The following is a 25,586-nucleotide window of genomic DNA, read 5'->3' as shown; positions in this document are numbered from 1 at the left end:
ATTCAGGCTTCCTGCCTTGTCAATGATGTAATCTTTATAAAAATTTTGCTCAAATCCACGATTCTTATGGGGAAATTTCAAAGAGTTGTTATAGGCAACCGCTATAAACTTTCTTTACCACAGAAATGTTAGCCTATGCTGAGTTATGGACACGATGCAAGTCAACATCAAGACACAAAATGGATAGATATTTTAATAAGAAGGTGGAAAAAGGCACAGAATAAGCAGCAATATAGATTGCATATAATAACACACAAACAGGTTCTCAAGTAGTAAAAAAACCTTCATATCGAAGCATATGGGAAAGTTGTTTGACACGTTTAAGGTATTGAAACAAAAGCATTTGCATACACAGTAAAGCTAGACATCTTAGAACGGATATTTAACAACCGATAACGTAAGAATGATGAGATGGTATATCACTACATCTTTACATAACAATATTATTCTTATTTGGTGCTCTGGACCAGGGGAGGGCAACTTCTCTAGTCAGCGGGCCAGATGTGGGAAAATGAAGTTCTCGGCGGGCCGGATTATAACATGAATAGTATTCAATATCTTAATCACATATTTATTCGCTAATGCAAGAAAGAAAATTATAATTCGCGTTTAAAGTAAAGTTTAAACTTTACAAAAAAATAGAGACCAAAAAACACATAATGAATTTATCATAGTGTACTGGTACTAAAATTGTAATAATTTAATATTATAGTGTACTGATGTACAGTCAGCGGGCCAGTCAAAATCGGGTCCGGCCCGCAGGCCGTATGTTGCCCACCCCTGCTCTAGACGTTATGGAGGTCTGAGAAAACTAATTTTGTTCGCCAATTTTACATCAAGTCGTGTAAAGGGACGGAAACCTATTCACTTGGCTAACACAGACAGTCCCTGAACTCATAATAAAACTAAGTAAGGAAAATCTGAATAAAATTATGGCCTAACCTATGGGCAGGGGTATGTTCACTTGGCTAACACAGACAGTTCCCGAACTCGTAATAGATCTAAAATTGGAATCAAATTATGGTACCAGGTACACATACTATGGGAGAATTATTCAGCCAATACATAGCTGGGAAGCAAAATTTTTTTTTCACCCAACAAGCCATAAGTGTTTTGTAACACATGAGTCAAATTTTCAGATGGCACACCGCCTTTTTCACCGCTCACCATTTTGCCAATCAAATTAAAATAGGTTTTCGAAATATTCCACAATAAATTTTTCTCTATGATTAAACATTTATGCATTAGTTGCTCACAAGTTTTTTTTGAAAGTTCTCTTGATGTTTGGTAAGTTAACACAGATGCTGGGTACGGTAGGTCGTCATGGAAACAAGCAAAATTATCCAAGCGTAAACTTGATAACAAATCTGCATTAAAATTCAAATCATTTTTTTCTGTTTTATCATTAGAAACCAGAATTTTCAGGTTTGAAAAATATCTTACTTTTTCCCACAAATGGTAGTATACTTCCTCTACTATTTTAACAGATTCTGATCTCAAATAAGTATTTTGCTGTTCGCTCCATCTTAGCTTAGAGTTTCTACCAAGTGGCTGGTATTCGCTTTGATATTTTAAAATATTTATTGCATTAGTGGAAACTGCTATACACTTGTCCAATTCTGAATTTACCGCTTCTAATGTCCGCAGAGTTACAGTGCCATCGAGTGTTGTGTCACCTGCCGAGGACGCCATATTTTTAACAAAATTTGTTTCTTCCTTACATTCAGTTTCATGTAAGGCATCACACGCTTGATCGCAAAGTTTTTCATGAGTCGATAACAATTTTCTGACCTTGTGAGGTAGTTCAAGGTCATTAGCAAAGTCTCTGTATTTTAATTTGACCTTGGTAAAGTCTATTTCAACATTTTTCACGACTGGTGGATTATTATGCTCTGATAAGGGCGGAGAAATTTTTTTATCTTCTGTTTTAGAAATATTTTCATCATTTGTTGTTACTTGTGTAGTTTGCACCTTTATTTGCTTCAATAATTCCAAACTTTTTGAAACGGTTGTAGATTTATTCGAGTTTGGCTTAACTGTAGGTTTATTTTGTCCTCTTTGGTATCCAGCTGATCTGATTCTGCCTCTTGTGGGTTTTGTATAAAATGGAGGATTGGAAATTTTTGACGATGCTTTATTTGGCAAAATTTTAGAGTTTCTGCTTAAATTTGGCACGATTTTCGTTTTATTTGAGGTACTAGATAATCTTTCACTCTTTATTAAGCCTTTTTTGGGATCGGATTTTTGAGGTAGAGCACTATTCACTTTTTTTGTTTCATTTTCTTTAATTTTTTGCGTCTTCGTTGCAGGTTTTTCGTTGACTTTTTCATGCAATAATCTAGCCTTTTGTAATATGTCTTCTACGTTTTCAAGTTCTTTATCAAAGTTTGCAACTTTTGATATTTTTTCTTCGTTTTCTTTCCGTTGTTCAATTGATTGTTTGTAACCATCTTGTGCGGATTTAGGAGCAGAACTGAAAGGCCATGGTTGAGAAATCTCATCTGAAATAGAATATCTTGGTTAAACATCTGAAATTCATCAACATTTAACAAAAAATTACAACAGACAATTTTTTGAGGCGGCGTGAAGCTAATTAAAAATAAAATTATTTGTTTAATTTGATCCTCTGTTTGGGTAAAACAATTTCTCGCCTTACTAACTGTTATTTGTAGCTAGTTATTTTTGAGGTGGGGCACGAGATTTGAGAAATTCTAAAAAGGGGCGTGGCTCAAAAAGTTTGAGAACCACTGTGCTATAGAGACGCTACATGCTATCGAACCACTCAATAAATATTCTGCGTGGGTTCTTAGTTCGAATCTTGTGAGAAGTCATTGTGTGTGGAGACATCGGACATGATAGTCGAGTGGTGGGAGTGTTAGACTTAGGTAACTATGAAGACATGGTTCTGTTCGAATCTAAGGCTCATCACCTCACCCAAGGGGTAGGCAATGTTGAATCGGTAAAGTTCCAGTCATCCAAATGATAGCAGGCTGGTTCCGAGCGAGTCCTTTTGCCTAATTTAATACAGGGCTTTATTAACGCCTTGTATATTCAACATTACTTTGGTCAAGCATACCAGGGGTGTGCAACCTTCCATACAGGGGGTCAGATACAAATAAGTGGGTGAAACTGCATGCCGCACCATTATTTATTTTATAGGCTTTCTAGTAGTTGCAAGCATAAAAATTTTGGTTATTGATCTCATGACATGTGTGTTCGCTTCGCTAGCTGTTAGAGCAGTGTAATGTCATACAAATAGATAATAAATTGGACTCAGGGTATAGGATTTGCAACGCGAAGGGATTGACATTAATCGCATGTACCAGATAAACTATATATTAAAAACTCATTTGGCGGGATGCAGGTTGCACACCCCACCACTACACTTCCGTTCATGAATCTGAAACAAATAACTGGCTAATTAATGCTCCACCCAACATTGAACTGGATAGGAGGCTGTGGTATATCTTATGAATAAGCAGTCTTCTCTCCCCCCCTGGAAAGAAAATTTTCATCCCATCCTAATAAAGAACAAAAAACAATGTAACCTCACCTAAAACATATGCTTGGTATTCCGCACGTTCTTTGTATTCTTTTACTTTGTTATATAAATGTTCAATCCATCGTTGTAATTCATCCAGTTCCATCAATTATCAGATAACTAGTTATGTCTATGGAACATAAAAAATCAGCAGTACAGTACAGTTGAAAGAATTACAAGGAATAATGATTTAGTGTTTCCACAGAATTGATAACGAAACATTACGGGAACTTAGGTCAATGATAATATACAAAATAGTTTGTCTTAATGAAGTGGACACGGTCGAACTTGGGAGCACGGTGGAGCATAGTGGTTGGATTGGCATCGAAGATAACAGACGTCTGGTTCATAAACTTGAAGATTTCAACCTTTTGAATAATAGTAGCTCCCAACGTATCGTTAGATATCAGTTCAGTGGCTGCTTGGTGGAAGAGCATTGCGAAAAAAACGACTAAATCTGTACAAAACAACGTGTCAAGTTCATTGGAAATGGTATTCAAACAAAATATATTCCAGAGTATTCTACTGTGAGTTTTGATAGAAAAGAACCTAACGAGACTATCGGTCAGAGACGATCGAAAGTTAGGGGATCCCCAAAACAGCGCTCTTACTCCATAGTGACGCCCTGTGTCCCATCACTAATTAGTTAATAACTCGCTAATTATACGATATAATTCGTCCAAAATCAATAGGCTTTTGGTCCGAGATATGATGAATGCACATGCAAAATCTGGAGCAGATTCAATCTCGCTTTGGTGAGATATCGCGTGCATCTAACAGACAGACAAATAGCCATCAACATACTTACCGATTAAAATCGATAAGTAATAAACAGATGTCATTATTACAAGGTGACTCAAAAAAACAAAATCCAGGTCATTTGAAACATTCTAGAGAAAACATAACTTTTGTGCAAAATGTCTTAGATTACTGGAACTTCTGGGTACAATCATACAGAAATAAAATTTCAAGTGTTTTAATTAATGAATATTCTTCATTTTCGTAGATAAATAAGGTTCAGTTTTTGTGGCACTATGTAAATTACGATAAATCATAGTTTTGATTGTCTGAAGTTTTAAAATACACAATTTCAATAAAGTCTGAAATTACATTGAACTAAATATATTGAACAAAATTATCTGATGCAATTTAAAATTGTTACCGTAATATTTCATTGAAAAATATTGACAACTGAAATTTTTTTGTATGAAGAAAGTATACAGAGCACTGACCGGTATACATTTATAGTAATTCCATGTATCTGAAGAACACAAACATTTTTTAATTCATTTTAAATGTATCAAAATTTTGTATTTAAGGTGAACAATATCTGATTTTCCCAAATTTACTTGATTTGCTCAAAATATACAAGTTCATGTATATTTGAATAGCAGGATTTTTCACTAATTTACGTGAGCCACCGCCGTGAGAATCTGAAAGTCTGCTGTTTTTTGCAGGCAGTGTCGAACCATGAAGATTCTCTCAAAATATAGTAGGTCTTGGCATAACAGTGGCCGCTTGTACGAAGCCTTGTTCAAAGTCGTATAAAAACGCCATAAAAAATACTCAAAACCTAGCTATGCAACGAAATTTTAACTGTTATAAGTCCAATGAAATAATGTTGAAATGCATGCCAATTTGATGCCCAAACTTTGATATCTAATGAAGATATAGCCAAAAGAACAGATCTGTAGTTCCCAACCTGGGGCCAACAGCTCCCCAAGGGGGCCACAAAGCAGTTAGTGACGGGCCACAATGATAGGCGCGAAACTGATTTTCCTTTTAAAAAATTCCCCGTTCTTCCTAGTTTCATTACTTGATAAGGTTATTTTGCAGGGTGTTTTCTGAACATAATGGGATTTGAAATCCACCAATCAAAATAACACTATAAATATCACTGGAAGGATAAACAGAGAGGCCATGAGTGCTAAAACCATCCGTAAGGGGGCCACAAAACATAGGTTAGTAAGCACTAGTATAGATCAATCATTTTTTCTTTTGATTATAGTGAAATTTGCTTAAATCAATAACACTCTCAGGACATTTATCTCTGAGCGAAGTTACATGGGGTCACTAGAGTGTGAGGAGCTGTTGTGACAATAACAAATTACAGCGCAAAACAGTTTATAAGTTCATGTAATTGTACTTCATCCCATGTTCATTCTATTACCATCCCCTCTTCTGTGAGTATCTTTCCAATCATCGAATTCTCTTTGCTTTTTCAACTTGTCGTCACTTTCATCATCCGATGAGTTTTCTCCATTTTGTTGCCCATTTGCCCCCGAACTTGGTCCTATGCCTTGATCTGGTAGAGTACCAGCGGCTACGTGGGACTCAAAATACTGTTCTACAGTCATAGAAGGTAAACTGGGGTATCCAGCCCCGAATACAGCAGCTTGTGCTTTGTCTCTTGTGAGAATGAAGTTTTGTGGCTTTTTATTGTTTCGTGAAGTCGATGGGGCAGGAACGGGAGGATTATTTTTATCCGGCATATTTTCCCAAAAACTTAAAATTTCCTTTTCTTGTGAAATATTTCCGATATTTTCAATAGAAATATCAATCCATTTTTCAATTACCGCTAACCAGTAATTACGTAAAGTTTCGTCATCAACATTGCTTGATTCTGAGTCATTTTCTGGCAACGATGATTTCAGATGTTTCAACCTTGATTCAAGCTCTTTGTTTCTTTTAAATTTCGCTATTTTTGCTTCTCTTTCAGCATTCATTGACGCTAAATCGCGAGGATTATTTTTAACAGTTTTTGAATCGTCTACATTTAAGCATCTTTCTATGTCTTTTATGGGGCCAATATTATAATCCTTACACCTATCAAGAAATTGGAAAATGAGTTTCTCAGCGGAAATTAATAAAGATTTTCTTTCTTCTCTGGCGGTTTGTACGAGAGATGTTAAAACGCCGCAAATAGAGGGTGAAAGTAAATACTTTAGATTTATTGATGATATTTCACCGACTTCTTCATTAGTGCTAAACAATCGAAGCTCATCAGTTCGACTTTGAACAATTTGTGATAACTTAATCCCTCGTTTTATTGAAATCTGATTCGCTTCTGAGTTTGTGGGCTCGGAAGTGTTTTCAATGTCGGTGTGAATTTGAAAAGCCTCATAAAAAAGTTCTGAAAGTGACTTTTGTTCATCTGGATCAACAGACATTTTTGTTAATAATATTCACACCAATTTGATTTATCGTTCGGTAAAAGTTTTCCAGAAAGGAGTAAAATAATATCAACAAACCACCAAATACCAACACCACCTAGTGTCAAAAGTTTGGCAACTGCAGTTCCTGAATGTCCCAGGCAAAATCGATCAACCCCTAAACATCCAAGGAAAACCGAATAAAGTAATGTGCTTACAAAACAGTACCCTGTATATCTTATACAAGGAATTCCTGACTTTTTGAAAGTGCGATCACCAGCACAGTCGATTGTATCGTCAAGTACGCGGCAGTAAACGCTAGTAGTTTTGACTTCTGGATATCTTTGTCTTCCAAAATCTTGAACCTCGCAGCCAACGTCGTCTTCTACGTCTGTTTTATTCTCTGGAAAAACCGAGGGCAAGTCGCACTCAATAAATTCGTCGGGGAGAAGATAGCACTGTATTAACGGCGAATATGGGTTTACCGGTTCTTCTGAAGAATTATTAGACAGGCAGAATGTCAAAGCGCTTATAAAGATAGTCAACAAGAACAACTTCCCAGAATTTAGCATTTTCCGATCAAGAACAAAATCGATGATGAAAACGCAAAACACCAGCGCCGTATCGCAAAATTCAACGAAAATTTGCGACACTCGACTTCCACCTAGCGTCTGGTAAATATCAGCATTTCATGAATAACTTGTCCGCAAGTTGTCGCTAGTAACACTTATGATAGTGCACGGAGTCAATGTGTTCAATACCTAGCATAAATTCTTTGTTGCCTATCTTTTCATAAATACTTTTAATACCCCAATAAAATAAGCAAATATTTCCTTACAAATTTTTGTTTTATAAATATAGTTTTTCTTTGTATGGATTAAATGAAAATTTGCATTTCAATGAAGAACATAAACTCACATCACATCTGCAATGATTTATGACGTCACTAATCAGCTGATATCACTTATCAATGCGACATCATTTAACTTACGTTTACGTTTATCGAAACAGCAATGTAATAGGAGTATATTCAATATTGTAATATTTATAAATTTAATCCAAAAGCGAAGTACACTGAGACTCTTTCTTCACTGTAAACTTTGGGGAACTCCTCTTCCCTCTGACGTCATATGAGTCAGAACAGAGAAAGAAAGAATTGACAGTCAAAGGCAAAGGCTCGTTTATGGGAAAATCATGAGGGATGTATCAACACTTCATATTTTATTATTTATGATATTACTCGGAAAAAGTAAGTTTTTATGTTGTTTATTAGAAAAGTCAAATTTGTTTTCTCTTAATTTTGATGTAGGAAAGGGAAACTACAGACTGGCTATGGTCTGACAGACCAGTGCATTTGGGTCTCATGTAGTTTCGTACCTAACATACCGTACTTCTAGTCGGCGTAGCATGACAATTTTTTCACGTATCAATCCTAACACCCACCTGACTACACCATTCTAGAATTACGTCATTACGACGTCACAGTGACATAGTAGAACCCTTCAACCTATAGGAACTGCCACCCAAGACGCGCAAACGAGCACCCGAAATCAGAGGCGCAGTTCTTACCACTTCATGGCAGCTCCTGCCACGAACGAACCGCGGCAGCTCTTGCCATGGTTTTATAGCGCTATTCAGTATTCAGTAATCAGTATTAACGGTATATTCACAAATTAATGTACCAGATTTTAATTGATCATGTGGAATTATATCTACTTAAACCCTAACCCTAACCCCAAATCAATCAAAACTGTATCCATAAGAAAAACGTTCCAACTTACCCAATATTTGTCACAATAATAGACAGCCCTGTCTTTACGGCCCACCTGCCGCGGTTACGGCAGCAAAATTTTACCTGCCATTGATTTTCAATTTGCTGCCGCGGTAACGGCAGCTCGACATTGGTTTGTGGCAGCTAAAAAGTCAGTTGCCATGAGTTTGGCCGTAGCGGCCATGGTATGGAAATACCGCCATGGTTTTGCGGCAGCTGCAGATGCCACAGAATACTTAAAACTGCACTTGCGAAATCAAACAGTTATTTCTCTCGTTTTCTCGTCTCAATGATTCCAATAGTAGAGAGATCGATAACATCAGTCAGTTCTTTATCGTCGGCGCCAGTGCCATTTTGGTCAATCGTGTGTATATTTGGCAAGCTCTATGACATGATTGTGATGTCGTAGTGACATAATTTTTGGATGGCGTAGTCATATGGGGGGTTGGGATTGACATATCAAAAAACCATATGTCAGTACGGCACACTATCTAAATTCCAAGAGTTTCCCTCCATTTAGTTCAATAAAACAAACACTCCCAGGTGTCTCACAAATGAGGGGCGTCTGGCACGACGGCATATGAGTCATATTGCGCCATGCTTGTCTCAATAATAATCTTGATTAATCGTGGCCATCATGTGACCAAAATTGCTGTTTTTTCCTGAAAACTTTCAAATACCACGGTAAAAAAATTTTTCCTTAGGTAAATCGGGTTATTTTTTCCAGAAGAATTTAATGATGACATTTTTAGATTGCGCTTCTTCGTAGTATTTTGCGCAACTTCATTATACTGTATTTTTACTGATATTGAGGGACAACAATGTCCAGACGTCTCCCAAAGGAGGGGTGACTGATCATCGGTAAAATGGGTTTCTCTGAAACGAGACAATGTCGCTCGATCTGTATAGTGTGCCGTACTGTCTGTTGCGATAAGCTTGGCCCTGCTCTGGCTCTCTGTCTGGCTTCTAATTATGGCTATATCAAGATATCCTTATAAATTGGTGCTGTAGAGTCCCACATTGCATCTACTTTTGTTGCCAAATATTCCTACTGATTCATCAAGCTTCGAAGTTATGAAATTTAACTATGATAAACAATTACATGTTGCACTTAGACCCATACACCTGGAGCCAATTAACTGCTAGTTATTTAGTCATGCTATTGAAAATTTCTTTTTCACAATAAATGATAATAACTCTTGATATTTGTTTTTAATCCTTTCAATATCTTACTTTACAGAAGCTTTATCACAGTGGATTTCCGAACCATCACTTCCAAATTATCGTAAGTATGGCGCTCAATGTGGTTTAAGAACATGCAGTAGATGATACAAATGTGCTGAATGCTCCATCAGGCTTTTAACTTGTTAATGTCTTGGTTATATGTTAAGTTCTACACCCACGCTATTATTGAATAAGGGTTCAACTGAATATGCTTATATATCTTTATTACACCAGCATAACACACGACATAAGACGCATACATCAACAACAAACTATCGAGTGGCGCAACTGCGACACGTTAACACTAGACAGATAGCACAATCAATTACTGGGGACGTTATTCCACAAGGCATTATTAGTCATCATCAACATCCCTCTTTGTTTAAGATCAATTTCACAAATTAATTTCAAATATGAAATATTCACCTTTACCTATTACATAATTCATGACTATTACAATTAAGGCACATTAATGAGCAATACTATTTAACACTCAAATTCAAGTTAAAGTCATTACTAAGTTACATAGTCTTTCATCCAAATAGAAGGTTTACGATTTGGACGAGGTCTGGATGGGCGTTTTGAATTTTAGTTTTTGTTTGGGAATTTAAGGTTTAATCGATTTGGTTGATCGACCAAACATAGCTTTGATGGACTGCTGTTCAAGTCTTGACGAGGCGTATTTCTTATTTCTAGAAGAGCTAGCGATTGATCTTCATTCGTGTTTGCAGTCCTTTTCAGCATATTCTTGGAAATTCATATTCACCAGCAATTTGGCACCTCATGCTAAGCGTTAAAAATTCGCCACAGCACCTCTGATTATCCTGCGTGGGTTCGCTGGTTCTAATCCCATGCGGGAATAGTTACCAGCGAGAGTATTGCTGGACTCCTCGCTGCTGTAGGGTGGTTCCTGTAACCGGACGAGGCGCCGTGGTTCACCATATGATTGAGCTGTTTCATCGGCTTCCCTCTTTCTCGGGATAAATGAATAAATCTTATTCTTCCTATTTCATGCACACAAACTAAGAATAATATATTTATTGACCTTTTTTTGTTACATCTTAAATCATTTAAAATCTTTCACAACGGATTTGATTATCTGCCAAATCTATACCGAGATAAATATTTACACGCCGATCTTTATACAAATTCCTAATTTTCTATTTTTAGCTGTTTGTTCATCTACAAAGACATTAACAGATATAAGCGGGGAATATAATTTCAAGGATGATATTTACAGATCTAGAGATTTCTGTTTATATATAGTTAGTGAAGATCACTCTACATTATCTGTAAGGTGAGCAATTAGTGTAATTTATATCATCGCACAAGAATGAAAAAATGTTCTCTGGAAGATGTTTGAACAAAGCTTTTTCACTTCTGAGTACTGCTCTATGTAGATCATATGCTACTTCCGTAGTGTGTGTACCAGGTTAGGGCTAGGCCATAATTTTATTCCGATTTCCCTTATTTTAGTTCTATTACGAGTTTGGGGACTGTCTGTGTTAGCCGAGTGAATATATCCCTTGCTCATAGGTTTCATCCTTTTATACAACTTGATGTAAAGTAGGCGAACAGCATTAGTTACCTTCATATCGGTACACACACTTCTGGAGCATATATTGAAGTTAATATTTTGTTTCAGATTTCTGGATTTTAATTTTGGTTTCGAAGATGAGAATGGAAACTGCTCCAACTTTCTGGAGATTGGAACACCGAAAGGTACAAAGATCTTATTGTATGATAGATCTTAATAGAAGGGTCGTTGAAACAAATTATTACAAATGTTGTTAAGAGGAGAATATATTTCTCATAAGGTTATTTTCTCATACGTTTTTGTTATGTGATGTGTCTTAACAAGTAGGTGTTTTGTCACATACGATTGGTTGATAGTCGATCAGTTTTGACGCAAACTCACAACTGATTTTTACCGACTTAATATATCATAGCAGGTTGATATAAAGCAAGTGCTTACAAATGTATTTGTAAAACGTTCTATTAGTAACTAACTAACTAGTAATTTTTAGTTTTTGGTTCATTGTAAATTAAATGCAAACAGAATAAAAAATTATTATTTAATTCTCAATTTAATAAATTATTATTCATAAGTACTGCTTGCAACATGAAAAAAATCCAATATTGATTATTTTTGACTGTTTTATTATAAGACAACACAGACACCTGAATCTACCGGTAATTATCAAAACGAAGTTGTTTTTCTCATAATATATAGGGTGTTCTACCGTGTTCATAAAGTCTTGAAATTTTTTAAAAATGCAAAGTGAATTTATCGATACCATATATTGTTTATTTTTTTCACAGATGCATTAAATGAAGTAAAAATAATTACTGATTAAATAACAATAAACCTGGTTGAGATATATTGAGAACTGACTTAATAACAAAATTGAAATTCTAAAGAAACTTCATTTATACCTCCAATAGTGAAATTCCTAAATCATAATTTAGTATATTTATCATTGAAAAATTTCAAAAAATATTCTATCAACAGATTCTCCTCAACCTCAGCAGAAAAGATACTGCGGCTCAAAGTCACCTCCACCCTTTGTATCAAGCTCTGATATTGTATGGATTTGGGTTCACAGAGAATTCATGTTAAGACAGTCTAATATTGAACTGATATACGATGCAGGTAATTGTATAGACTGTTAGTGTTTTATCTATATTTATCTATCCCTGAATGAGAATAATTGTCTATACAATATAAAAGCTATACTCTTAACAAAAAAAATAGTTACGGAACTATACTTCTCGATCATTCTAATTAGATCATTAGGTGTCGCCACTCGATATCAAGCTTTGGTTAGCGACTTCCCTTCCCCAGTCAGAATTTATGATTTTCTTTTTTCTTCGTATTTTGTGTAAAACTGACTTTTTTACTGCTGGAAAAAATGAATCTGACTTGACTATAAGCAAACCAACAAAATGTTGTCTTTTCTATGTCTTGCTTGAATACTTTCACAATAGAGATGATTTTTTTATGGCTGATTCTGATTATTTTTAAGTCTATCTTGGCCTAAATTTGAGTGTGTTTTTCTATATTGATATCAATTTTTTTTCGATAACTACTTAGTGATATTATTTTGAAATTAGACTCCTTATTTCTGAGTGGGTGTGCATTATCTTGCTTCCAGGAAATTTTTTAAAAAACAAATTTGTGTGGCTCAAAATGCATGCAAAATTTTTATGATTATATCTCAATATCATCAAGGTTATTGTACAGTAGAGACTGATTTAGGATTGTACAATAATATTAAAAAACATATTTATGCGGCTCAAAATGCATGCGAAATTTTCATGATTATCATTATCACAATATCAACGGATGGGTCCTCTTGTACAATGGAGATAGATTTAGGATTGTGCAATAATATTCGATTATTTGATTCGATTCAAGAAAAATATTCAATTTGATTTGAATCAAAATATATTCGATTTGGACAGCCATAATTATCATGAATATCACACTGCTGGTTATCTTGCATGGGTTCGCATTTTCTCAGATACATGGGCTTGATGGTTGAAGTCTCAACTGACCAGCGGTTACGTAAGCCACCCTATAGTGATGAGGAGTCCAGAAGTCAGTTAGCATATAACTATCCTTAGTGAGATTCGATCCTGCTAACCCATGCAGGGTAATCAAAGTGTAATTGCAAGCATATTACTAACGATTGGCATGATTTACCACCACCGAGCTATAGTATTCTTATATGTTTTATTAGCTTTTCCAACTCGAAGTCTCATCCAGCCATATTTTATTCTATTTTTAACAGCACCAAGATGTAACGGAGACCTCGTCATCAATTCCTACACGTTTTTAACGTCACCAAAATATCCAACCTCGGTATTTAATTGCGCCTGGACGATCTTAGTTCGTGAATCTGTGTCGGATCAACCGCTCCAGATTCAGCTTACGAATTGGTTTATTCAAAACTCTGCAGCCAGTTTGGAAGTCTATGACAGTAGAGGAGGAAAGTTCTTGGCGAGGTAGGTGTTGAGGTACTCCCGTAATATGTGAACCAAGATGGCGCACACCGGAACGTAGTATGTGTACCTGGTTAGGGTTGGGTCATAATTTCAGGTACAAATACTACGGAAGTCACTTGGCTAGTTCCCGAACTTGTAATAGAACTCGAATGGGGGGAATTTGGAATAAAATTATGGCCTAACCCTAACTTAGCACACATACTATGTTCTGGTGTCTGCCATCTTGGTTCACATGCTATGGGAGCACCAGTGTTCAAATGAGCTGATTCGGGGATATTGCTTAAGATGAGCAATAATAATAAAAACTTGTCCCTCTCAGATTCATAAAGTTGAATGGCGCTCCAGAAATATGTGCACCAATATGGAGGTAACTAATTTTGTTCGCCCACTTTACATCAAGTTGTGTAAAGGAACTGAAACCTATGGGCAGGGGTATATTCACTTGGCTAACACAGACAGTCCCAGAACTCGTAATAGAACTAAATGAGGAAACTCGGAATAAAATTATGGCCTAACCCTAACCTGGTGATTACACTACGGGAATACAGATTCAGGGAGATTGCTCATGATAAGGATTTCCGACTAGCAGTCACTCTCAGATTTATAAAGTTGAATTATGCGTCATATCGTTTCTGCCTAAGAGAATTTGTTTGTTTTAAAACCATGATTGGTGATCATTTTCATCAAACAGATTTATTGACCACATATTGTTTTTATTGTTATCTTAACAGTTCTTGAATTGTTATACCCTGTATTACTTTCGAGCGCCACAACTCCAAAGCATACAAATAATAAAATCTATTCTTTTCGGCAATTAAATTTTTATAATTTAATAATTTATATTATTAATTTAAAATCTGAAAAAAATTTGTTTAAATAGAATGAAAATTAATCAAGCAATGTTTTTGAAAATTCGCTGAGAAATAGTTAGAAATTCCGAACATTTACCAAAGTAGAATTTACTATTGCTTAGTTGAGTGGTTCCAAACTCTTTAAGCTTAGTCAGGCGAAAGTATGTCTTATTAAAAATATTATTAACATATAAAAAAATGTAAATAATAAAGAAATATAAATATTTATAATAAGGCGGGTAAGATAAATTCAACAAATATTCCCATTTCTATTCAGCTAAATAAATTGTCTATGGCCCCCTTGTGTATGTCTCGCCCCAACCCCCCCCCTTTGAGAACAACTGTCTCAGTTGAAAGTATTAAATTCACGAAACGGATATGTTTTATAGATTTGATGAAAGCACAAGCGCTGACAAAGCCACAAATGTTGTGATCACGACCACTGGTCCTCATGCTTATGTTTCATTCTACTCCGACACTTTGGATATCGGTAAAGCTGATTTTAATGCAACAGTAAAGATCAAAGGTAAAATGAAGGATTTTTCACTTTTAATTTATTTGTCAAAATGCCAACTTGCAGCAAAAGTGGGTCTTTAGTTTTGAATTAGCTTTGCATTTCATGTCGGCCCCTCAAAGGTAAAATGAAGTATTTTTTAAGAATTTGTCTGATTCGCCATGGGGGGAGCTGACTCTGATGTCCGTATGGACGTATTGCTCCTCCCAGTCTATACCGAAAAACTCTACATGTATATATTTTTATTGTTGCTATTGTTTCAGTATTTTTTTTTCTGGTTGACGAAAATAAATCTCTCTCTCTCTCTCTCTCTCGCCAGCATGGAGCAATGGCTTAGCAGGCCCATCTACAGAATGCCATAAAAATAGATTTTTTATTGCAGCATTTCCCAACAAAAACAGAACTCCTCCCTAATCAGGAAATTTGGTGTTTTAAGGAAGGAAATACAGAAATATGAAAGCTAGGGCACCTGACTTGTTAAAATCAGATATTTTTTTCAACTGTGAGGCACCTTCGCACTCATAATTCCCTTGGAGTGAACACTGATTGGCACTCAAGGACTGACTTGTCAAAATCAGATATTTTTTTCAACTGTGAGGCACCTTCGCACTCATAATTCCCTTGGAGTGAACACTGATTGGCACTCAAGGACTGACTTGTCAAAATCAGATATTTTTTTCAACTGTGAGGCACCTTCGCACTCATAATTCCCTTGGAGTGAACACTGATTGGCACTCAAGGACTGACTTGTCAAAATCAGATATTTTTTTCAACTGTGAGGCACCTTCGCACTCATAATTCCCTTAGAGTGAACACTGATTGGCACTCAAGGACTTTTGCACCAACGTACATTTGAATCCACGGAATTTGCACTCATGGACGTTTTCACCCACATGTTTAGTGTAGTTTCATTAATATTGTTTAGTTATTTAGTGTTATTGTAATAAATAACTGTGCACATATGAACTTAAAGGTTTCAATAAGTTAAATGATCATTAATCATTTATTTTGATTTTGATCACCATTATGAAATTTAACCTTAGTGAATTCATGAGTTCTGCTGATTAGGACCAGATGTTCATTTTTGTCAAAAAATTACCGGATGTGGGGTTCAAACCACACAGACAATCGCCTATTAAAACTTAAAGTCCAACGCTCTAACCTTTATTTTTTCTAGGATACTGCACCCCAGGAACTCTACCCTGTGGTGACGGAATGAACTGTTATTCACATGAACAATTTTGCAACAGTCAGCAGGATTGCTCAACTGGTTATGATGAACTGGGTTGTGGTGAGATTTGGGATTTCGATAAATTTTTTTAATTATTCTGGACAATTTTTTGAGGGGACGTAAAGCTAATTAAAAATATAAGTATTTGTTAGATTTGATCTTGCTCCCCTTATTTTGGATAATGACATATTTTTATTATGGATATTTACGCTCCGTCCACATGTTTTCAACATGTTTTTTGAATACTTACGCCTTACTATCTGGTATTTGTAGCTCATTGTTAGCTAGTTATTTTTATTTAGATGGTGCGCGAGGCAAGTTCTAAAAAGGGGCTCTGCTGATAAAGTTTGAACCACTAACCTAGTAGATTTAAATGGAAGCTAATATAATTTGGTGCTATGTTGGTTCTGCCTCTTAATTTATGTCAATTTTTGAATGAAATAATTTTTTTGCAAATTCATGGTTCTACGAGTTAAATTTGAATTTCCCAGCAAAAATATTTGTCTCACTCTCAAAATGAACTTTTTAAAAGTTTTCCCTTGTGAATTATACCTGTTAGCCCAGTATAAACGTAAACATCACCGAAGTAACCCCCTACACACCAATAGGAATCAGCCTCCAAGCACAGAGTGCATATGGCTACTTCACGTTCACAGCTGGTTGGTCATGATCAGTCATCTGTGACTGATGACATCATAGGTCATGCTCAGCTATCTGGGGAAATGCTAGTTGCCAGAAATACCAGAAAAATACAGTTAACAATACCTTATCTTGGAATGAAAAATTTTTCAAAAATATATGAAATTCATTTTAGGGGACTGTAAAGCTACTCAGTTCTGGTGCGGTAGAGAAGATGGAAGTTGTTATAATCGCGATCAACGATGCAATGGTTTCAAAGATTGTCCGAGAAGTTTACAAGATGAGACCAACTGTAGTAAGATAGATTTACTCTTTGCTAGAATTTGTGATTTTTGAACAAAAAATAATATTATGAAAGCTCTGAGCAAACAGTGGGGAACTTTTTTATTCTACAGCGCTGGTGTTCAACCTTTCCAACATCACAACCTAAGAATATGCTCAAATATTAGGCAGAAATTATTGAGTGCTTTCAGAGTAGCATAATCAAATTACTGATACAAAACAATCATTTTTGCATAAGAAATGAGATGATGAAAGCGCTAATTCACGCCAGACAGATTTTTACTTTTCAAGAGGCAAAAAAATATAAGATGAAATCGAATCCCATAGAGTCCACAGAAAATTTTGAAATAAACTAAGTAATAGCCTCCTAGCGATTTACTCTTTGCTTTAATTTGTCATTTTTGCATAAGGAATAAGATGGCAAAAGCTCTGATTTGTGTCAAACGAGCAGGAAGTTATTTTACTCTATAGCACTGGTGTCCAACCTCACGATCTCAGAATAAGTCGAATACTAAACCGAAAGTGATGAGTGCTTTCAGAGCAGCGTAATCAAATTACCGATACGAAACAATCATTTTTGCATAAGAAATGAGATGATGAAAGCTCTAATTCACGCCAGACAGATTTATATTTTTCAGTTAATAAAGAGTCAAAACATGAGACAGGAAATGTCTCACTCATTAGCACTGGTGTCCATTTTTTTATTAAATCGAACCAAATTTTTTAAAAATAATTTTTTGTGAAATCTCACGATACGAAAATATGCTAAAATACTAAACAGAAAGTAGTGAGTGCTTTTAGACTAGCGAAGTGAAATTACTGATACATAGCTAATATTTTACATGCCACTTATGTCGCACTTTTATGCGTATGTTTAAAAAATGACTCATACTTTGTGACACAATGCTCTGTGGAGCTGATACAGTTAGAGATTGCGCTTTTAGATAAACACGTTATTTGGACACCCATCTATCAGTAATCGTTTACTTGTAGTCGAGTGCTCTGATCTTGTTGTGAGAAAACTGCTCAACGAGTAACGTGCTAAAATATTATTCATCGAGAATTATTAAATAAATTCTATATAATGTAAGGATGAGAAAAAGAAATCTACTCACATTTCACTTTGTAATATTTTTCAATTATAGAAGGTATTTTTTAATAACAAACCCTTATATTGGTAATCCCTCCATTTCTAGTGTACAGCTCGAGACCATCTTTAGGAAACCATTCATAAAAAAAAAAAAAATAAAGAAAACCTGAAATATTTTTTTTTGAAAAACTATTCAATACCATACGAAGTAACAATAAATAGTAATTTAATCATAAAAAAAAATGTTCAATAAAAATAAAACTATTTACTCCTCACTTTCTAGAATCTTGCGATTAAGTTGGATCAGATAATTAGAATTTCTTCTTTCTTAGTATTCCTTCATTGATAACAATATCACATTCATGTATTTCTTTTTATTCATTCTTAGGAATTTGTGGTCCAGGATCATTCCTATGCAAATCAGACAGTAAATGTATTTATGAGAGATGGAGATGCGATGGAGACTTTGATTGCAGTGATAAGTCGGACGAACAAGATTGTGATTGTAAGTTACTTTATGTTGTTTATCTCCAAACAAGGCAATAAACATGCAGCAACTATTTGTTAGAAGCTACTGTGAGATTTCAAAGCATAGACTCTCATATGGAGTGTCAGGGCAGAAATCTGAGGTTCCATGAGCTGGTTGTTCACCTCACAAAGAGCTGGGATTTAATCTCAAAATTCTTAAGTAAAGTTAGGTATTGAAAATTTGTAAGAAGAAAATTGTGAACTATGTAATAAACAAATTTTATTTCCAATTACCAATTCGCATGTGTTTGTTTTGTTTAGCTCAGGTTTCCCCAAACTTTTTGGGCTGCAGACTGTTTGTGAATTTTAGTTTTGCGACGACACTAATTCGATGAGTGAGGTTGGTTTTGTTAAAGTATATTTAATAAATGTCTTAATCAAACAGCAATAAATGTCCAGAGCAGTAACCAAAGTAACACATACAGACATAGCAACACCAACTGAGCTGTGTACCTGACTACTGAGTGCACATCACTTTCACAGGTGGTTGGTCATGATCAGTCACCTGCAACTGATGACATCAAAGGTCATGCTCAACCATCTGGGAAAATACTAGTTGCTAGAAATACAGTTATCAGCTTTTCACTGAAGACTCTTGGATCAGACTCTTTCCATATCGCTGTGAAGCCGCTACCCCCTGTGAAGTCGTCACAGAGCGATCATTATGTGAATCAAAATAATCTTGTGAATTTCTATTTTCCAGATACTGCAAGTAGAAGAGTGATAACTGCAGCAGTTATTGGATCTCTAGTTTGTAGTTTGTTGCTTGTGATTGCTTTGGGTTGCACTTGTAAATTGTATTCACTCCGGGCTTCTCATCACAGATATTCTCATCATCAATACAGAGCTACTCCATTGACTAGAGTTGAAAGGGTAAGAAATATTCCATATCATGAGTGGGTGCACCTGTAGTGTGTGTACCAGGTTAGGGTTAGGCCATAATTTTATTGTGATTTTCTATATTTTAGGTGTCTGCCCAAGAGTTTCAGTCCCTTTACGCAATTTGATGTAAAATAGGTGAAGAAAATTAGTTACTTCCATATTGGTACACACACTTCTGGAGCGCCGGCAATTGTGTGTAACTTGTGGGCCAAAATATCTTCACAGAATTTAACAGAGGGACGTACTTTGTAATGAGCACTGGGATATAGTATTCTGATTAATCTTGACTATCAGTTGAGGTTATGTGCTACCTTTCCTTGCTCTATGTCTTTGTTTCATATTGTCTTTACAAAAGTATTCGACGAGGTAAATTGTATTTTACCAAAATCTTTTTGTTATCTCAAAGATCCACTTTAAACTATCTTCAAATATCAAAAAGAGTCATTTTCTTTACTCTTTGAGTTTTAAAAAAAGTGACTCAAGTCGAATCAAACTCAGCTTTTCCAATGTAGTTGCTGAACAGTACCTTGTTCGGAGTGAAAGAAGTAAAACACTAAAATACCATGACTAGTTGCCAGTTAATCCTATATCTCAATACAGGAATTATTCCAAAGACAAGCACCTCCTACCTATGATATGACAATAAGTGGCACCAGTACAGAATCAGCGTCAAGTACTCGATCTCAGAGACAAAGGAGAAGAAGAAATCGGAGATATCAGTTCCAACGTGCTGCTCCTGCTAATATAGGTCATCAGGTATGGGAAGGCTGTTTTACTGTTTCTTGGGAAAGATATATTCCATTCGTCGTGTCATGTTTGGGACTTTCAAATAAATGTAGCTGGAATAGATTTTTTCCCCGATCTTTGACCCCTGGAAAGTTACTTTACGATTGTAAAATTTTTACTGTTACTTGGAAAGATGTATATTCAAATTATTATGTCTTGGAATTTTAAATGAATTCACTTGAAATATAGTTTGAAAAAATTGAAATTTTCAAGAATTTGGACGTTATAGAGAATTGCTTTTGTAAAGATTGTCACATACCATATTTTATTTGTATGTAATTGTTATATCGTCGGCATTTTTTTTTCTACGAAGTTGCTTTTTGTAAAATATATCCCTTTTTGTAGATAAACAAGTTTTCAATTTAAATCGAGAACTTCAATGTATCTTTTCTATGCTTTTGTCGCATTAAATTCTAAGATTTCAGAAAATATTCATGCTTTCTGAATTCCCTTGTCTTGGCGAAATAAGATACTATATGACTAGTGAAATTGCATTCACCCAAATTATTTGATTTGTATTTAATAATGACTTCTTGTTTTTTCAGTGCAATAACAGTAGCAGAGAGGAAAGCATAGAATCCAACAATCCAGCTCCACCAGAAGCTGAACCTAGTGTATCAGTACAACCAACTGTAACTTCAACATCTGCGAATCCTGTCACGAGCGCAGAACAAACCTCGTCGAATGCCGAACTTCGACAAAATTCCGCTTCTTTTGTCATCGAATCGATTCCTGATATACTCGCAGAAATGATTTTTGCACCCAGACAGGGTCAAGCGAACCCCGCCCATCGAAACGGGGTTTTGAATCCTGTCAGGACTTCTACCCCGATCCCAATCGAAACTAGAGAAAGTGGAACGCAAACAAGTTCGAACACTAATCCAGGGAATGGTGCTAATACTCCTAACACCACCGCCACAACACGGCAGACTCCTACCACATCATCTGGGATGAGGGTGGTACGAAGTACATCAAGGTCAAGAGGTGAGTGTTTGCACAAATTCTTATTTACACTCATTATCAGGGGTAAACTCACTTACGCGGAAAAAAAAGATAACGTAACAAATTGTAAACGGCTTAGAACGTTAAAATGAATTTGTTGATTCATATAAACAACATTTTGAATGAGAAACACTAAAACTATTATAATGAATTAAATATTCAATCATATATTAGTTATGTTTAACACAATTTAGTTAATTTTCGGGGTGGACTTACCAAATCGTCGCCGCAGCACTGTTAGAACCGCTACTATAGTTTCTATTATTTTATGGAGTGAACTACACCTTTATATTTTGAAAGTAGCATTATAAACCAAGAACCAAGTGTGGCCGAAACCAAAATATCTTGATGGAATATTATCAAAAACAAGAGAGAACAGCTCAGAAATATAGACAAGAAAGCCATATAAAAATATTTTCCTAATTTATAAAGAACTGTTCATCTGAATCACAAAATAACAAACATTTTCTGAGAAATTTTGTCAGCAAAAATGCCAGTTCTATAAATAGAATCGATTTGTAGCTGTTGAGGGAGTAATCATAGGAACATGGTACAGGACTGAAACACGTTTTGGAGGACCAATACCTTTTTCCAATAGAATTTGTAATTTCTTCTGATGGCAATACTTTGTATTATTAATATGGCAAATAATTGCACTCTTGTGAGTTGATGGCTGTTGTACAGCAACAATATGGTCATCAAATATTAATGTCATCAAACTAGCTCTGAATTTGTCCCGAAATGCAATTTTGAATTTTTTGGGTAACAGTTATATCTATATTAATCTATATTAACTTTTAAAACTTGATAGTTTTTGAAACCCTAATTTTTTGACCAGTTCAAGGAGGCTTGTGATCTCCTTTTATAACTCTGGAAACATAGTTATGCAAAATATTTATAATAATTTAGATATAACTGCACATACGTTATCACAATATTGAAAAGGAAGATTTTATTGTACATTAGAGACAAATTCAGGATTGCGCAATAATACTCGATTATTCGGTTCGATTCGAGAAAAATATTCGGTTCGATTCGAATCAAAAAAATATTCGATTTTGGACAGCCCTACCTGATTGTAACTTTTTCTTCGTACTTCGTACTTTCGTACTTGAAATTTGCAATAAATTGGTCCATTATTTTAGAAGACTTTTCTAACCTCAAAAAAAAAGTTAACAAAACGATCCATTTCAGTACTTCCTAACCTATGGATCGTGACCCAAAACTAGGTCGCCTGAAAATTTTCTTGGGTCGCTTGTTTTTTCAATAAAACCCAAATGTTACTAATTTTATTTTCTAGTAAATTTTGTTATTTGTTACATATCGATTTTAATCGGTAAGTATGTTGATAGGTATTTGTCTGTCTGTCCATTAGATGCACGCGATATCTCACGAAAGCAAGATTGAATCTGCTCCAGATTTCGCAGGTGCATTCATCATTCATGTCGGACCAGGAGCCTATTGATTTTGGATGAATTATGTCGTATAATTAGCGAGTTATTAATTAATTAGTGATGGGACACAAGGTGTCACTATGGAGTAAGAGCGATGTTTTGGGGGATCCCCTAACTTTCGATCGATAAGTCTTCGGTCTCTGACCGATATTCTCGTTTTATATTTGGTATTGAGATGTTGATCCAATAGTAATTGTATATGTAGGAAGTATCACAGCATAAAAAACGTTGCAGCATTTATTTTGCGGTCAGAAAAGTGTCACATGCCATTTAGCATTTGAGCGTAAGTAACCTTGGGTCAAAAAATGTTACCAAATTTATATTTAAAAATATTCAGGTCCTTGAAAAAAGGATTGAAATTCATTGATCTATGATGAACTTTTAAGATACATATATTCTAATCTTAATGTATCATTATTTTCAGGTCGAAACAGAAGATCGAATTCAAAAGATCAGCAAGCCAAACCATTACCTAAGAAAAAGAGAATTTTACCTGTCATGGTGCAAGCACCCTGTCCTGATGCAGTTGTAGAGGAAGACACGTTAGCATGCGTTTACCCATGTCCGCCTTCATATTCCCAAGCTGTGGAATCCAATGACCCTAAAGTTGAAAGCTCGTCAGCAGAAACGCAAAATGAAGTTTCTCCGAATGGTAGTATTAACGAGGGTGTCGTAGAAGAAACGACAGATCAAGTTTTCAGTCCTGAAGAAGATTCACTCAAAACGACAAAATCGAGTTTTTTCCCGTTTTCGTTGGGGCAAGCTTTGCGGAATATTACATTTTCACGATTCAGTAAGAATCCGTACCTACAAATTGAAGCTGAGGATATTATTGTTGGATCTAATAGCAACGAAGCCGGTGAGTTTTTGTCAGCTTTCTTCTCTTTCGTTTGACTAATATTGATGCTTTTCATTCAGTGATGATCTTTAGTCCTGTTACATCTAAAACAAAAAGCCCATTGCCCAAAACACTGCCCATTTTTGGCAATAATCACAAAGGCGTGTACCAATATGGAGGTAACTAATTTTGTTCGCCTACTTTACATCAAGTAGGTATATTCACTTGGCTCAAACAGACAATCCCGAAGTCGTAAAAGAACTAAAATTGGAATAAAATTATGGCCTATCCCTAACCTGGTACACACACCACTTCAGTACCAAGACCTGACCCTCTTTAACCTGCAATTTCTCTTTATGAAAACCAGATATTTAGGTGTATTAGAATTCTTTTTAATTTTGCTTGCCACAGGTGTATCGGGAATCAACTCCAATGCTGGTGATGACAATTCCTCATCGCAGCGACAATTGAGGCCGAGTATAAGTTCCGACGAATCCATGCTCGATTGCACTTTCGATACCGACTCTCTGGGTCCGAATAACGAACTTCAAGACATGTCTTCAAAGAATATGACAACCCACACAAATTCCATGACATCGGGAAATAATATGAAAGTATTACCGAAGAGAAAGAATAATGTTAACTCTTTCAATACAAATGAAGACTCATCCAGCTGCAATACATCGCTTGATATGTCCACATCCAGAGAGAACAACGCATGATATTGAGGGTTAAAATTCAAATTTTCCAGGGGCAAGTCATATTTTTATTCCAATTGCCTATTTTTCTTTTGCTTGATGAGGCGCATATGATTTTATACTAGGTATATCGACGGTGTGACACGAAAGTGGCAGCGCGCCGAACCCAGGCAAGTGCAAATCTGCATTTCATCTTTTAAAGACACTCTGAATTCTCTTTTTTTATTTCTGCTGTCTATATTAATTTCTCATTATTTTTTTCTGTATTTACAATGTGTCAGTATTGTTGTTTTTAACCCATGCATCATAAAATAGCAAAACATACTTAGTTGTTTCTGTAAAGGCATACTTAACAATCTGAATAGCGCTATCTTGATTAGTGAATATTCATTAACCAGTCGTGGAAGTGCAAGTTTAGGGATGTCGAAATATAATTTCTTGAAAGACCTTACCCAAGTTATTTTGAAGTTTTGTATACGAATCTTTGGTAAAAATAGTTTAGCCCTGGCCTAGTGTTCAAAGCGTCAAACTATAATGGCATCACAACTTAAATTCTTGGGTTCAAATCACATTCCCATCGTCTCATCCACGTTCTAATTGATTGTGTCGGAAATACAAAATTTTGGCCCTTCAGATCTAAAGTTTCTTACCCAGCGCTGGTGGCGTGGGCAGAACCTTTTTCAGAGCTAAAAGTATTTATTTCATCACGCTAGTTGTTTCACTGCTGTTGGATCAGTGCATTTGACGAATATTTTAATAATGGGCGAAAGTTCTAAACATTATTGTATTTTTTTATTCCTGGCTCAAACCTTCTGTAACTAGGTTTGTGTTTTTTGTGTGTGTGCTGATGAGTGGGCACATTTTTTTCACAGTTTGAACTTTTTTTAAGATATTAGTCGCTCTCCAGAATTTTCCATTTTAGTTAAGAGTACCTATATTATGGAGTTTTCAAAATAAACTGTCTGTTTCAAATGTATCCGATGTTTTCTTTTTTTTTTATTCACTATTTTGTACTGTGTAAGCGCTTATTATTAATCTTTGTCTATTTCCCCCATGTTGTCAATAAAAACGGTGGAATTCACTCAAGTTATCGGT

At 35.5% G+C, this 25,586-nt stretch overlaps 4 protein-coding genes across 4 annotated transcripts; 1 reads left to right on the top strand and 3 right to left on the bottom strand.

Annotated features, from left to right (window-relative positions):
- Nucleotides 1–175: 175 nt before the first annotated feature.
- Nucleotides 176–3,688, bottom strand: LOC120332522 (uncharacterized). The gene is made up of 2 exons (XM_039399785.2): nt 3,554–3,688; nt 176–2,501 (listed from the first exon to the last, which is right to left on the bottom strand). Exons 1-2 carry the CDS (start codon nt 3,645–3,647, stop codon nt 1,051–1,053), a joined length of 1,545 nt encoding a protein of 514 aa, XP_039255719.2. The 5' UTR covers nt 3,648–3,688; the 3' UTR covers nt 176–1,050.
- Nucleotides 3,666–6,711, bottom strand: LOC120332531 (immunoglobulin-binding protein 1-like). The gene has a single exon (XM_039399798.2). The coding sequence runs from the start codon at nt 6,709–6,711 to the stop codon at nt 5,689–5,691; it is 1,023 nt and encodes a 340-aa protein (XP_039255732.2). The 3' UTR covers nt 3,666–5,688.
- Nucleotides 6,712–6,716: 5 nt separating this feature from the next.
- LOC144431261 (TM2 domain-containing protein 2-like) lies at nt 6,717–7,355 on the bottom strand. The gene has a single exon (XM_078119122.1). It carries the CDS (start codon nt 7,263–7,265, stop codon nt 6,717–6,719), a length of 549 nt encoding a protein of 182 aa, XP_077975248.1. The 5' UTR covers nt 7,266–7,355.
- Nucleotides 7,356–7,676: 321 nt separating this feature from the next.
- Nucleotides 7,677–25,577, top strand: LOC120332508 (uncharacterized). Its single transcript, XM_039399767.2, has 15 exons — nt 7,677–7,942; nt 9,705–9,749; nt 10,859–10,985; nt 11,334–11,410; nt 12,201–12,341; nt 13,483–13,696; nt 14,937–15,073; nt 16,239–16,352; nt 17,107–17,226; nt 18,692–18,808; nt 19,535–19,704; nt 20,314–20,469; nt 21,045–21,483; nt 23,380–23,814; nt 24,205–25,577. Exons 1-15 carry the CDS (start codon nt 7,888–7,890, stop codon nt 24,513–24,515), a joined length of 2,658 nt encoding a protein of 885 aa, XP_039255701.2. The 5' UTR covers nt 7,677–7,887; the 3' UTR covers nt 24,516–25,577.
- Nucleotides 25,578–25,586: the final 9 nt, after the last annotated feature.

Source organism: Styela clava, chromosome 13 (assembly GCF_964204865.1).
Source record: "Styela clava chromosome 13, kaStyClav1.hap1.2, whole genome shotgun sequence".
Lineage (NCBI taxonomy): Eukaryota > Metazoa > Chordata > Ascidiacea > Stolidobranchia > Styelidae > Styela > Styela clava.
Note: the sequence above shows the minus strand (reverse complement) of the source record. Positions and strands in the feature narration are given on the sequence as shown.